Source organism: Cryptotermes secundus, unplaced genomic scaffold (genome assembly GCF_002891405.2).
Source record: "Cryptotermes secundus unplaced genomic scaffold, Csec_1.0 scaffold540, whole genome shotgun sequence".
Lineage (NCBI taxonomy): Eukaryota > Metazoa > Arthropoda > Insecta > Blattodea > Kalotermitidae > Cryptotermes > Cryptotermes secundus.
In genome coordinates, this window is record NW_019742447.1 from 1573896 (window position 1) to 1590547 (window position 16652).

A 16652-nucleotide genomic window follows, 5' to 3' on the forward strand; every position below is an offset into this window, starting at 1 on the left:
TACCTGCTCGTCTGGGCTATCTCGCTGATGCTGCAGGGCGAGCTGACGCAGAAGTTCCTGCGCCTGGAAGCGATGCAGCATTTGTGAGTAGTAACCAATGTAGATCCAGGAGGATTTGAGAAGTGCGTCGTTATCAGCGAACTGAAGTCTTTGCCGTAGATCTTCTTCACTGAGATGTTCACTGGGACTATCTGCTCCCCAGCTAGGGAAGGCTTCCTCGCCGGCATTTGCCTTGGCTTCAGCTTCTGCCGCAGCGACCGGGATGCGAGATTCACTCAAAGATTTATGTCGCTGGAGTGACGGGAGTGGAGTTAACTGAGGTACACTTCTCGCGCGATCCAGTCGCGCGGGGCCCACCCAGCCATTTTCACTGCATAACCGACTGCGTTTCGGAGAATCCTGGGTCTCTGTCCAGTCATAATCTTTAGCATTATGTTTGAGTTTTTCTGGCACTATTTCCTCTGACTCACTTTTCACTACAGACATTTGCTGAGCTATGGCAACGCGCTTCGTGCCTGCAGTGTCTCTTCTTACGAAACGTCTGTGGTGACAGCCAGAACGAAGAAGACTAATCGGGATAAGGGGCGGCATAAGGCGTGTTGATTTTCGAGATGCTCGGCTCAAGTCCATAGGTTGTTCATCTTCTGAACCCGGCACCATTCCAAATACTCCGTCAGATTCTGCAGCCATGGGCTAAATCGCGGGTTAACTGATCATTTTGGATTAAATTCTGTAAATACAGAAAATTTTATGTTATTACTGTGCTGGATACTATACATTGTAGTTGAATCGAAAAACTCATCACTCGTATTCGGAAGACCGCAGGTTCGATTTACGCCCTGGGAAATAGTTATCTTTACTTTGGCGACTACCTTAGTCGCTCCGGATAAACATATGAAAAGCGTCTTACAACAGATCCCTACCACATCCTTCCACGTCTTTACTAATTCATCATTCACAAATACACACCCACTCAACTGTATGCAGTTGCAAAAGCGTCATTGTATTAATAAAGGAATCGAAATTTGTTGGAGTCATGGTGGAAGTTGTAAGATGCTACGAACAGTGACTACCCAATGTCCATAGCAAGTTCTATTTCGAGTTATGCATCGGGTGACAAGCATTTGCATTATATTCCAGACTAAAATGCACTCGAAAATACAGGGATATGGAGACTTCTGGAAAAAACTGAATTTGAATCAATTTAATTTATTCGAATTCCAATATTTTAAATTGTAATTAATATTTACTCTAAACTTTTTGAAAATTTCTCTTAAAAATTGTTCCACAAAAGTTGAATTTAAGTTAGTTATGTACGGTAGTAATTCTTTTATCTGACTCAAAAATGAAAAAAAGAAACCCATTAAAACAGAACAACAAAAGCGCATCCTTTGTAGCAGCAACTCCTGTATTATGGTTGTGTCAAAAGATATAGTGTTTTATACCTAGCAGATCATTCTGTGTAACTAATCGCCACGTGTAGGTTATCATTGCAGTTTTCTTGAGATGTAAACTGCTACAGTGTGACACTGCCGAAGAGATGATATTAAACCGAAATATGTCATTGCCTGGTGCCTGACAGAATGATGATTATGACAATAAACTGTGTCCTGTATTCAGTGAGATGTTTCTATGCAGTCCCTTTGCTTGCAGTTTTTCTATTGTTATTAAAATAACGTTATTGCTGACGGAAACTTTCTAGTTCAGAGACAGGTAGTATTCATTAAAGTATTTAGAAACGCGCCATAGCTCAAGCGGTTAGTTGCTGCCTTCCCGCCACGGCGGCCCGGGTTCAATCCCGGGTCTGATAAGTGGGATTTGTGGTGGACAAAGTGGCGCTGGGGCAAGTTTGCTCCGAGTACTTCGGTTTCCCTTGCCAATCTTCATTCCACCAATTGCTCCACAATCACCCTCACCTATCATCTGGGGCTGGTACAATAGGCCAGAAGTGGCCGTAGTACAAGGGACTTAGTTCCACCCCACTAGCATAAAAAAATGTGTTTAGAAACTTTACAGTGATTTATTTCCTTCCTATTTGTAACCATCAAGCATCGCTATTGAAATTGTGTGGAGGAGGTAAAGCCTTATTTTTGTAAGACATTTTAAATATTGCTGTCCAGCGACTAGCATTTTTCCTTCCTATTCCGGAAATCCCGGTTTCGAAACCGTTAACGTAAGACCTCCTGTTTCCCGCGGGTTTTGATCAGTACTGCCAAATGGTGCAATAGGATATTAAATAAGTCATGACCGCTACGCTCCACACTATTTCTCGTTGATCATTTACAGTTATCTCACCATTGGACTCTGTAAAACTTAAGCAGTTGGGTAACATTATTAAATGAATCAGCATGCAACCAGCCTGCTTAAGTACTGTGCGATCGATTCTCAGTGGACGATTCTAAATTTAGATCATTTCGATGTGTGCAATCAGATGGAAGAATTAGATGCTTCTCCTGTAAAGTCGGGACGACCCATAAGGCCGAAATTCTATTCAGAAAAACTCTGCCTAGAAAACTCACACAGAAATTCCAGAATACTGTATTATACTGTGTAATTCAAATTTGAATATTCTTTCCTCTTGTGTTTTACATTAACTTTGTTTAATATGCTAGTTTCTTTTAAAATACTGCATTAATAATTACCTGAGCTAAATGACAACCTCAGGATAAATGTTCTTTTTCATTATCACAGTTTATAAGGTCGGGAATTGGGCAAAGTCATCTCTGAATCTATGAATTAAGCGATAGTCTACAATTTTAACATGTTAGATTACCAAACACACGAACAATCTGGGACGCTGTCTGAATTTTTCAAATTTCCGTCGTGCCCTTCATGTAAATATAGAAAAATTCCTCTTCGATGTTTCTCGTCTACACTCATCATTAAATTAGTTATGTCCGAAATTATCTTAAATGTAATTAACTGAGTTTTAAATTGTATCATTCAAATTTTATGGGTTTTTTGGATGTATGTGGCAAGTATTTGATGGTTAAATTCATGTATTTTCTGTCTTACAGTGTCTGTCTTCTGGCACTACACAATACACTACGCGTCGGACACAGCCGACCACAAGCCCACGCAACCTCGTGCTGACGCCTCCCCCATTGGGACAATCCACTAAGAGGAACCTGAATATTTTACTTGGACGGTTTTAACTTTAATTTTAACATTAACGACCCGCTTTGTGGGTGATTTTTTAAATGCAAGTGGGATACCCGCACTCGGGGTACTAGATGTTGTTGTGTTTTACGCTCCGATACGTGTAACATCTTCCATAAAAAACTGTATATTGTGATTGTTGAGCAGTGCAAGTGTTTCCATACTTTTGTTGTGGATGCCTCTGATGATGGCTCTTTGTGAGCCGAAACATGTAAGGCAAATGTGAGGAAATGGTGACAAGAATATATATTGTTACACTCGACGGAGGTTTTATTGGTAGTTGGTGATTGATAGTGTAACGGACCAAAATGAAACAATTCAAAATACTTGTTATATACCCTACATGCATTGTATATCATAAGTACGTGAATATATACTTTATTACCACAGGACTAAAATTATTGGTTAGGAGTTTAAGATGACTAATATTATGTATACATTCGTAGATCGACGGCTGAAATTGTAATGTGCATACACTAATCGCTAACATTGTGTTAGAGTACAGAAATTACCTTGGACATCAATAATAGAGCCTACATACCGCTGCCTGATAATCCATAAAAATAGTGATTCATATTCAAGTTGAAGGCAGTTTAAACAAATTCAGGGATGTAAGATTTGAGGCTTTCACGGCGGTGACTATGAAGAAAGCAGTCTTCTGGGACTGAGTCTGCTTTTACCGGTTCTCACGGTCTCTTCGCTTGCAGATTTCTTATATTTTTTCTTCTACCCTGAAGATGGAGGCGATACGTTCCTCCGAAACGTCGGTTAACACCACATATACACGGTGCCAAATCCCAGAAGACTGCTTTCTTCAAATTCAGGGATATTCATCATTTTCCTTACCATTTGTTGAGCATAAGATCCAAATTCAAAGACCTTTATTAGTTGGGCCTACAAATTAAAAAAAAAACAGAAATAGCTAAACCTAAGGAATAAAATTGATAAAAGCTGGATGTTTGCTGCAAAGTTGCACAAGGAGCACACAGAATAACAGCAAAGCCTTCCATCTCCTGAGTGAGAACCCGGGTCAGGATCCTACCTACATTCCTGCATACTCTTCTGTAAGAGGCACTTGATCGTGGTTAAATATTTAAACACCGGTCTTTTCTGCTTTCGAAGTTCTCGAAATCCTATGCAGCTTGAGATAGAATTTGGGTGGGAAATCCCTCTTGGAAAACAGATACTTAGAATTCCGAGAAGAGGATAGAAGAATGGCTCTAATATGGAACCGAGGAATGTAGGCTGCGAGGCTGCGAACCGGATGTAACTGGCTCACGCTACGCCTTCAGGTTCCTCAAATCTGTTTGTTTTCGACGTTTAAGGACACTATTTGAATTGCTAGAATGGCGTGTAATTGTTTTTGTCTTGTACAACAATACGGCAGAGTCCATACGAGTTCAATATCCATTGCATACCGCGAAGTACCACTCATATTGAAGTACTCGCAAAATTAGCTTATTAATTAATTCTTTCGTGGTGATTTAATATTTTGCCCAAAAAGGTGACATAACAGCTGTACAAGAGGTTTTTGTAACAGTTTAGTGGGCCTGGAGGGACTGAGGATAATCACGAAAACTGTAGTCAGGATTGCCTTTCTCCCGACCTGGACTCAAATCAAATATTTCCGAACACGAGTCCAGGGTGTTACCGTTAAACCAGCCTGTTCGGTAAGGACGTAGTCATGAACTGTGCTGGCTTACCTAGTCTATAGGAGTTGTATTGCATTTGACATTTTTTCATGAGTTACAATTACGTGTATATTGACGATAACCTGCATCTGACAATTTTAGACTAAGAGAGCAGGGTATGATGGCGTAACTGTGGTTTCGGATGCTGAATGAATTAAAATATTATGTGAGAGCATAAATTTATCGTGTCTTTTTCCCTTTTCCTTTGACCAGCATCAAGTTTAATAGAACTTTTAACGTCAGCTGACTTTACAAGATTATTAAAAAACAAGTCTCTAATTTTTAACCGGTTCAGTTCTGTTCTAATGAAAACGGCTCATATATCACTTAATTATTCATGAATTAATATTTGTATATCATCGACAAGTCACACCGGTCAGTGTCCAGTCCGAAGTTAGCAGTTCTGGTTAGGAACATGTCTGCTAATTGACACACTTCGTGATGTACTAAATTTCTTTTGTATATATATGAGATAAATTCCGTCTTAAGTGCACGTATTAAAGATAAGCAGCGACACACACACAGAGAGCCTACACAGAACAGTACCTGAACAGCGATAAAACAAGAAGTGGCCGCTGCAGCACTATAGACATAGGGCGTGTACCCCGAGAAATTTTTTAAAAATTTGGAAAAAGAAAAAGAAAAGAAAATTTATAGACATTTATTTTGAATTGAAGTTTTAAAAAAGTGCCAATTTTAGAAATCAAATTGACGCGTGTAGGTTAACAAAGATTTTATACATACATACAATTGGAAAGACTGGTGATTTTAAATTTTAAACTACCGGCAGTGTAGCAGCTACGTAAGAATACACACATGATGATGGCCATTTAGGGCCGAAACTTGTAGTGTAGAGGAAGGGAAGAAGAAAGAACTACAATTAAATTGTTGCACTTAAGACGGAATTTGTCTCATATATATTGTGTGAGTGTAACAGGATGCTTAAATATAATATTCTTTTGTATAATTAACTAAAATCTCTTCTAAGAAGCTAATAATCGCTCAGATGATCACATTTTATTATTTCCAGGTGTGTTCATCATGCTGATTTCTTCCAAATTTAAGAAAGGTTCTACACAAAAATTAGTCTTAAATGATCTAGTTCGTGTATCTCTGAGAATTATTGCCCACATACATTTTGGTAAGACAGTGACACCAGCTGCGGAGTGTCCATGGTCAAAGAGAAAATATAGGATAGACACAATTATAGGATTCATTTCTCGAACTTTCAATTGTTATTTAAGAATAATTCATTTTCTTGTATTACTTTATGCGGTGAAATAATTAACATAAATCTGAAAGTATATCGATACAAGAAATATCCGTATGCTATTTGTTATACTATTTAGTAGGTACGTATATGCCGAACACGGTGGTCGGGCGGTCTAAGGCATGAATTGTCTTCGCTCGCTTGAATGGTGGGATCGTGGGTTCGAATCACACTCAAGTCATGGATGTCTGTGTGTACGTTTATTCTGTGTTTGTATTGTTCTGTGTGTAAGTATGTGTGAATTATTTGTATAATATTTACGGTTTTAAATTTTTAAGAATTTGTTAATAGCTATATAGACGAACTGTAACATATTCGAAAGCGAATTATTCATGATAAACCCTGAACTTCTGCTACACGCTACTCTGTGCTTACTGCTCAGTATATAACTAGAGGAATAGGGGAATTACCTAGTAATATAATAACTTGATCAAATGGAACATGGAAAGCACTTTGATCGCCCTGACTCACACGTATGTGTGATTAGTTCTTTCTTCTGTGACGTGACGCCTTCTAGTCTTCTAGACATTTCCCGGCATTTTAACAAACGTCCGTTAACACATACCAGATTACACGGCGTAAAATTCCCAGAAAACATTACTCTTCATAGTCACCGCTGAGGGAATCTCAAATTCAACATGACTCATTTATTTTTTTCTCCTTTGTAATAAGAAAAATTTGAATTTATTTCAGTGTTTTGAGAGGCACGTTTAATTTCTGCATATATTAAGCTCAAAACCATAAAAATTAAATCTATAATTCTATAAAGTATGAAGTAATATTATTCTTTCCATGTGCATGTTCTTCCAATCCTGTTTAACGCTGTTAGTACCCCCATGCGAATACTAAAGATGCATTTTCCATTTGTATACTTCATCCAGTTTGGGGACCAGGGTGCATCATCATCAGTCAGTGACGTGTGCCATTACGTCATCAATAGAAAGTAACTAGATCAAAATTTCAACATATTTCCGGCATTTATATTGGGTTATTTAAACGCTTCTAAATGACTTTTCTTTCGTAATGTTGTCTATACTAGGTATGATGTGTCCTGTTTCGTAAAGCTGATGGACTATAAGAAACTTTTCTGACTAGATTTTTTTTTAGACATAGTAGGCGAAATGTGTGTAATAACCACAATACGACTATCGTGGGGGCACGGAGAGAAGCTCTGTGTTTCGAGCGTGTCTACAACTCCCTCGAGTTGTTACGCTTACCCCTCCAGCGCTCTTCCCTTCATTCGCCTCGAATCATCCAGCCATTTTGTTCACAGGAATATTGGTAGTGGTAACCTTCTTTAGCTGTGGCGTTTTGGGCTTGTTGACTTAGGCCAGAGAGGCTGGAGGGGAGTAGAGCAATGCTACAGATTGGAGAGCCTCGACCCGTAGCATCAGTATGGACATGTACTGACGTATGTTATTTGTATTTTCCATCATATTTTGGGAAAGGAAATGTTAAATATTCGTTAGCAGGCTTAAGAAGTCCCTACATTTTGGGAAGATGTTTTCTGTTCCTCTCCTTATCGAATGTGCACCGTACTATCGTGTCAATATTTTATAAGATTCAATAGTGTTTCACATAAATCTTTGGCCAAATCCCTTGTTTCATCATTGTGTCAAAAGCCTATGATTTTCAATACTGTCAATCTTGAAACAGTAACTGGGAACTCAGAGGCTGTCGCTTTGACTAAGTAGGTGATGGAGTTTGCAGTGTTTTTACTGACGAAACTTCAAATCAGTAAGTATCTAATGTACTGTGTGAGAAAAATATTTCATCATGACCCTTATCAGTCAGTTTAAAAATAAGAAGTTAATTACTTACATACTTACCCATGCAGGAGATGATGAGTAAAATGGAGGAGCGAAGGAAATGGAAGAATGTCAACAATGAAGAAGGCAGGAGGAAATACAGGAGACTGAGGAATGAATTGAAAAGAGCCACGGACAGGGCCAAAAAGGAATATCTTGAGAAGATATGTAATGAGATTATGGAATTTCAAAGAACAGGCCGTTATGATTTGATGTACATGAAGACAAAAGAACTAGGATGGAAAGAGAATCATGGGATTCAAAATGTTGGCATCGAAGACTCCCAGGGGAATAGAATAGTAGANAGACTGTGGACCTGTCGGCTTGACAGATTACTGATGATGATGACTTACCCATGGAGCCGAGCCCTTCTTGAGGAGTCGCCAATTTTGCAGCTACTCAAGAATTTCCCAGCATTTTATGGCACCCGAAGGTTCATTGCCGTGTTCACAAGAGCCCTCCACTGGTCCCTATTCTGAGCCAGATTAATGAAATCCATACCATCCCATCCATCTCTCTAAGAAGATAATGATGAGGTAAAATATTATAATCGCTATAAGTACACAACGGTGATGTGTTTATATAATTGTCCTATACACTGGGCATTTAGTAAATTCCAAGGTGTAAAATTTTGTACAAAATTCATATTTGTTTTCAGATACTGTGCCACTCATCCTGAGAGTTAAGACTAATGGGTGAATAATACGTATATTACATTTTAATAACTGAACTGTTGTAGGAAACATAATCAGGAAATGAATGCTTCTAAACGTGGACACGCCAGAGTTCTGGGAAGCTTCTTGTAACTTTAACAAATCTCTGTATTATGTAAGATGCAATTGATTGAATGAACTGCTATCGAAGGTGTTCATATACGGTCCTGAGGCACACTGCTCTGTATCGTGAGGCAGCTTTGAGGATAACTATGGCTTCAGCATGACTTGATTTCAGACCTTCTCTCCGTGTTCTGAACTTATTCAGCACGTGTATGCGTTATAGTGATTCCAACTTAACTTTCGTAATTTACATTAGCTGATGAATTGAAATCAGCACACAGAAACACAAATCAAAATAATATCAAATTCGAGTAATTTTATTAGTTGTTTACTCAGTATTAATCCGGAAAACTAATGGACCCTATTACTTTGCTATTCCGAAGTAAAGCCAGCACTATGAACCATGGCACAAGTAGCAGAGTTACTATTCTGTTAATTTTCTGTGCAACATATTTTAATTATATGTTATATTTTTATTATTTTATAAAATTTGTATCGTAATATATTTAACTTTTTTAATAATATTAATAATTTGAAAATCAGAAGTACACATTTTGAACTACGTCCATCGCATCGCAGTGTGGACCACACGGCATTCGACATTCGCGCTGAGCCCGAAATTGGCACTGTTTCCAGGTTTAAATTCTTATTGCAGAGAGATCAAATTGAGAGGAACATCGAAGTGTCCATGGAAAGCTTGATCACTTTGTTTATAAAGAATATATGTATCAGGCGAAAACTTATTTTCTGATATTATCCTATGTTTATGGAGTTCATAATGACATGTGAAGGACTTAGATAATGAGATATTTAAGTCACAAAACTCTCATAATTAAGAAAGATATTCTCAGAAGAATAACTTATGTGTTAGGAAATTATATGAAGAATCTTCTACTTACATTAAAACTTACGTAAAAATTAAACTTTCTCCTGTACCTAATGGGACATACTGTGCGGAACTGTTAAATTAAAATATATGTTAAATATTAATTTCGTTAATGACGCAATTTTATATGTATTTTCAGTTCTATTTTAAAGTGAAAACAGGGAATTGTGACACTTCATATCATCACCAACGTCATTGTCCTCACTGGTCTTATTGTTGTTGCTATTGCTGCTGTTCTTTTCCTTGTTAAAATGATATTGAAATTAATGCATCTGTTTCACGGAATGAATAAAACGAACGCGTTACGATGATAACGTGTTTCTTCGGTCCGTCAGCGTGTTTAATCCCGGAAAGAAACTAGCGAGATTCGATAAAATTTGGTATTGCTGTATAAACCTCATAATGCTGGTCGAATAGGTCCAACAGCACTGCACCTTTCATACAATGCATCTACGGTACACGAATATCTGGACCAGCGAGTTATGCAGAATATCAGAGAACACATCTCGGGATGTGGCGTTGGACAGGATTCCCGAATTGTGCCAACTACTTCATGTGTCTGCTTCCATTTACAGTGCTCAGACTCGGGTTTCTGCTGGCACATTCTGCGACGATAGATAATGTGATATGACACAAATGGAGTGGTGGTGGGCGATCATGATTTTGTATTAAGCTTTAGCTGGGAAATCAATTTGAAATACCTTCATGGATATAAAATTCATACGTTTTCAGATTGCAGTCTTCTGGGTTGTGACACCATGTATTATTATAAGCGTACATCAACGTTTCGGGAGAACATACTGCCTCTTTCTTCAGGATGGATGTGAATGTTGAAGCAGGCAGGTTATATATACACAGATTGCAAGGAAGTTTGTCAATTAGATCAAGAGCAGGGGGGAACCATAAAGGCGGACTGAGCTTGTGCCTTCGAAACGCTGGTATCCACCTTCAAACTACATGTTGTTGAAACCCTGGATACTATAATTTGAACACTGGAAGCTATCAAAACCTCAAATTTATATTCGAACGCTTCCTTCAATTTCAGAAATACATATTTGTTCTGAGAGTTACACAGGTAATTCCAGGAATACAACCTAAATATTCTAAGCACTTGAAAAAATGTATTTTTATCCCTCATGTTGCATTAGACTTATGCCTAAAAAAACTATTTTAATGTTATAATATACAACTTCTTCAAAATTTTCATTACTTTCAGTTACAAAGGAGACAAATTTCATGCGTATTCACTGAGAATAGGAATTGAATAGCCGCAGGTCAAGATTAGCACGCACATGGAGAGTGGGTAGGTGTATTTCTGGAGGCCTAGTTACACGTTCATTCAACAGATGACAAGAGCGGTAAGTATGTTGGCTGTGGCCGACATTATTATGTACACTCGATATCCAGGTAACGGTACTTCTTCAAAGAAATGTGACTTAAAAGTGTCACAGTCTACAAAGAGGACAATACCGCACGACAGTCAACGATACCGAAATGCTTTTTAGCTTTTCACAGTAGTGAAAATTAAGATGACCGTCTTTTGGGATATGACGCTCTGTGTTTTGATAAACAGGTACGAATAGTTTAGAAAGGACTGCTGCTTCTGTCTTCAGGATTGAAAATTGAGGTATTAAGGTCTTCGGAAAAGTTGGTATATACCTACCAAACTACATATCGTCATATTCCAGAAGATTTGACCTTAAGCCATATTGTGTGAAGAAGTGAGATCCGCAACAGCGATAGCCGCGGGAATGTAGCATGCATGGTATTCATATGCAGGGAAACATAAGGGAAAGAACCACTTGTGAGACTTATGCATGTACAAAGGGATAGCACAATGGCCGTTTGATCCATATATGTGCATTGAGTAGGACGGTGTCACACTCTTTGCCTCCTCTCCTTGGCTTTTAAGACCACCCTCCTTGTAACTCCCCTGTAAATAAAACCTGTTCTTGAACATAGAAACTTGAACCCTGAAGATGGAGACAACATATTCCTCCGAAATGCAGTTATCTTCTCGTAAAAATACACTGTGTCTCAACCAGGAACACCACAATTTCAAGATAATAATGAAGCGGATCTTAATGAAGCAGAGTATGAAAATTTGGACTGAAATCGTTCGGCTAAGGATAGGGACCAGTGACTGGGCTCTTTTGGACACAGTATTGAATGTTTTGGGTTCCATAAAAGAGGGTAGCTTTCTTGACTATCTGATCGACTATCATCTTCTCAAGATGAACTCTGTGTCATGGAGCTGGCTGTAAATAATGAATGAAATTTCCTTCCAGTACGCTGTTTGTAGCATTTAGCTATAGAGTATGGTTATGTAAGAAATACAGCTCTTCGGTATTTTCATGTTGCTTTATACATCTCGTTAAAAGCAATGGTCCTTCTGTGTTAGATTTATTTGTTGTTCGGGATAAGTGAAAGGAAAAGTAATCAACTTTTTGACTTCCCAACTACTTTGCTTACTTAAGAGGTAACGCCCTCAGAAACAGAGAAGTTTCTATGGTATTTGCTTAATTACTCAGTTCTGAGTTACACATGCTTTCTGTCTCATACTTCAGCACCAATTTTTTTTTTGTGGCGCTACAGCCCCAATTTGGGCCTAGGCCTACCTCAATGAAACTCTCCGTTTCACTTCGGTTCACTAGATCTTACACATTCGGTAGGACTCCTTGGGCGAGTGATCAGCTCGTCGCAAGGCCTCTACCTGTAGACAAACACAGAAAAACGCACGCAAACATCCATGCCCTGAGTGGGATTCGAACCCACGATTCCGGCTTCCGAGCGAGCGAAGACAGTGCATGCCTTAGACCGCTCGGCTACCGTGACCGGCTTAATCACCAAATTACAGTTTTCATTGTGTTCAATGATCGAATTTAAACAAAGGGGCTGCTTGTTAAATAAAGGTTCACTACAGATGGAAAGTTGGGCTTCATTTCACGAAAGGGCCACTAGCTAATTTCCATGACATCCAGAACGATGCCTGAGTCCACTGTTCTCATATCTAATACAAAAGAATTACTGTTTCTTGGAGACGAAATGGCCTGAGCATGAAGCTAACCACTGTCTAAAATTTGGTGGTGAGGCTAGAAATATTTAAAACTGAGAACTCTGTAAACTGGTGCATCGGTAATTCACAAAGTTGGGGGGATCTAGTTCTAATTTCCTCCGGACTGTTGGCTGTACAGAATGATCACTCTAGGCTATTGGTAGTATAGTGCCTTTAAAAGGGGGCCTGAGTGCCTCCTTCAACATTCTTAACCATAAGCCGCTCTGAGATATAATCCTAAAATAAGTCAGAGCAACTTTCTTCCACGTACTTCTCTATTCATCACACACTGTCACCTTCCAATTTTAAGCTAGGAGTAATAAGCAGTGCATTTGGGAAAGTGGCGTTAATTAACATAATTAAGATCTCTCTTTTCGGGGATAAAAAGGCATGTAGTCCATTGAAAGTTAACGAACGTTTCGGAGAAACATGTCAGTTTATAAAGTCAATAAAATCATGCTTTTCATGCTTGTACTATGTGCCTCTGATGATGGTTTTATTAAACCGAAACATGTAAGGCAGAAGTGATAAAGAAGTGACCTATAAATTGTTACACTCGACGGACTTTTTATTGACTTTGTGATTGATAGTGTAACGGACCAAAAATGAAACAATTAAAAAATGTCAGTTTATATTCAGAGTTGAAGAGTACGCCAAGACAGCAAGCCGAGCAATGTTCTTCTCAAGTAAATTATCTTTGAAACAATTAAGCAAACAACTTATTTTTAATTTACTTCCGGGTCTAAGTTCCGAAGCACCCTGCAAATTTACACACGTCCTTAGAATGAAAATGGATTAAGTAATAACTCACGTAAACAATTAATGTATTTTGCAAAATTTTGGACCCGAGATGCATTCATACATAAAATTTTCCTTCTTTAATATTTGTCCAACTCCTTACTGTAGTCGAAACTAATTTATTATTTTCCTTAACACTTCCTGTAGGTACTACAAACTTCCCTTGTGGAATATTTTCATTTGAAAGAAAAAAACTGTAATTCCACATCTATGATATTCTGAGCAGTATACCGCAAACTGAATTTAAAACTGGCTTAAAAATATAAAGTTAAATAATATATTTAGGCTGAAAGTGAAGGCACAGAAAAGGCTAGTTGCCTATTCCTCCTCCCCCATTAACACTGATAATGTAGAATACTGACGTATGTCCTTTATATTAAGTCAGTACAGCAAGATTAGCTCAGCCTGCACCGTAATCCTTTCTTATTTATCCCAGGTTCTCCAGGTGAGCACAGGGAGATTAGGCAATAGAAATAGCTTCCTAATCCAGGTTATACCTACCTATTCTTGCTGCTCATCCGATGATTCTTAACTCATGTAATTAATACATTCCTTTAAATATATTACGAATCAGTTCTTTTACTACAAATTACTTAGTGAAAATGCGGAAAGAAAGAATATAAAATACACCTTTCTTTAAGATCAAGGACTAACAATAATTTTTGCTTAAAGGACACCTTGTTACACATATTTGCTACTGAATTGGGTATGACTGTTGTTTCATACTCCGAAAGTCCAGGGTTGAAACCAAAGACTGAAGATTTTGTTGTTTCCGCAGTTCCTCCATTCAAATTCCGGGTTAGTATCTCTAATTAAGCAATTATTATTTTCTTCCACATCGTTTTCAGTTCGTTATTCACTAAATATTCTATCATTTAACGCTACAAAATCAGAGATACTTATATCACCAAATAAATCATAAATAAACATATTGCATTACCACATAACACTGTACCATGTGGCCATAATAACTCAAAATATTTATTTTTCATGGCCTGTTCCGATTCAAGAATAAATATGGCGTAGCTTATTCATTCTAATTAAGTTTAGAACGTTGTGGATCTGAGATTCTCACAGCTTCGTCTATGAAGGGTATATATTCTGGGTTGTAATGTTGTGCAATTCGGAAAAACCATTACGCTTCCAAAGGGCACATGCCTCGTAACAAATAGATTCATAATCTACATGAAGATTGTAAATGCAATTAAAATGGATCCCTATTACTTTAATTAATACCTATCCTATTTAAGGTTCAGTATCCCTCCCTTAATACATATATACACACATATTTCAGTCAGCAATAAAATATTAATAATTATCTTTCTTCATAATTATTCTGGCTAAAATTTTGTCAAATATGTTTGTTCGCGATCATAGAGACAATTACATGTTCAGTATTTACAACGCTTATTTTCTTGAGGCTAGTGCGGACCATAAGATTTGTCGTGCTTCAGCAAAAATATGAAAGTATCTCTGGTGGTATCCACAGGATAGTTAAAAATTCCTTAGAGCGGCATATATGGCCCTTGGGCCGCCAGGTGCTAACCTGTGTCTTCAACCATTAATGCCATATTCAACGAAAGGAGAGCTACCCAGCTGGCGAAAGTAGGGTTGCACGCGAAATTGTTATTATTATTATTTAACTGCAAATGGGTTTTCATCCGGTGGCAAGACAATAATTTCAAGTGCAAGCCTACTTTCGCCAGCTGGGTAGCGCTCTTCCCTCCCTTTTAAAAAAGGGCGACAAATCGTATAAAACAAGGTTACGAAAAGTGATTACAAAATAATCTGAGTACTTTTTCAGTTGATTTAACACAACACCTAATAAACAAGCTCAATTTAGGAAAGTGTGAAGTAAGTTTGACTATAGGCCGCGCCATAGCTCAAACGGTTAGTCGCTGGTTTCCCACCGAGGCGGCCCGGGTTCGATCCCGGATCTGGTCAAGTGGGATTTGTGGTGGTCAGAGTGGCGCTGGGGCGGGTTTTCTCCTAGAACTTCTGTTTCCCCTGCCATTCTTCATTCCACCAAATTCTCCATCATCATAATCACCCAGGTCAGGTACAATAGGCCAAACAGTGGCCGCCGTGCCAAGTGGACCCAACTGGACTCCACCCCCCACTAAGCGAATTAAAAAAAAAGTATGACTACGATAGTACGCGATACCAATTTATACAAGTATCAAATCTTCAGCTGCTGATTTGTAAGCACAATCGACACTGCAATATTTATTTCTAATAAATATTTCTTCTTTGCATGGATCTAACTCTGGTTCGTGTGTTTGCTCATAAGTCACCTGATCACTGCAAAATATTTGTACCGTTATGCTAAAGATGGGGGCAAGCGGTAGCGTAGTTGGTTAAGGCACTATGCTACAAGCCGAAGAGTAGCGGGTTCAAATCCTGAGGAGGTCATTGGATTTTTTTCGATTGACCTGATCCTTCCAGCCGTACTCTGGCCCTGGGGTCGACTTAGCCTCTAACAGAAATGAGTACCAGGAATATTTTTGGAATATTCTTGGGGTTAAAGGGTGGCCGGCGCGTAGGGCTTACAACCTTGCAGCCATCTATGAGCCGATTGTCTAGAAAATGTGGGAACCTCAACATCTCACAACCCTATTGGCCTCCACGGCCTGTTACAAGGATAGCTTTACTTTATTTTTTTACTTTTTATGTTAAAGATATACATACGCAAACAATGTGACTTGCGGGATGTTACCTAAGGTAGCTAGTGGCCCTTCAGTGGTCTGAATTTGGACGGCCCTGAACTAAATGATTGTAGCGCTGTATATTACGCATGTACCGGTAACCTGTCTTTTGCTGATGTTGTCTGCTTATTCTTGAAGGCTCTGTCAGACCATGCGTCATACAGATGTCTGGATGATTCTACCAGGGGCGAACGATCGCATTTATGCATACCTCTCCGCCAGAGCATCTACCCAACCGGAATAGTTGCGTGTGCAGAACAAATTAAGACGGTAGAAGTAGCGGCAAAAGCACCATACCTTGGATGGCTGCATATCGGTAATTCTGAAGACTTTTGTTTCGGAGGTACACTATTCCAATCTCGGCTGTGTATTGCGTTTCCTCTTTTTCTCTAGGCGAATCACTGTATATTAGATTTAAACAGGCCATGCTTGCATTCTTCCAAGTTCACTATAATTAATTTTATATTATTAGGTACTTATCATTTCTTCCAGTCAGGCAATTTA

At 38.6% G+C, this 16652-nt stretch overlaps 1 protein-coding gene across 1 annotated transcript in view; it reads right to left on the reverse strand.

Annotated features, from left to right (window-relative positions):
* The window catches only part of LOC111873208, a 45084-nt gene that overhangs the window by 25690 nt on the left and 2742 nt on the right, over positions 1 to 16652 (reverse strand). Inside the window, exon 2 of the mRNA XM_023867729.2 lies at positions 4 to 730. Coding sequence (XP_023723497.1) covers positions 4 to 690 — 687 coding nt within the window. The 5' untranslated portion in view covers positions 691 to 730. The remainder of the gene's footprint in view (positions 1 to 3; positions 731 to 16652) is intronic.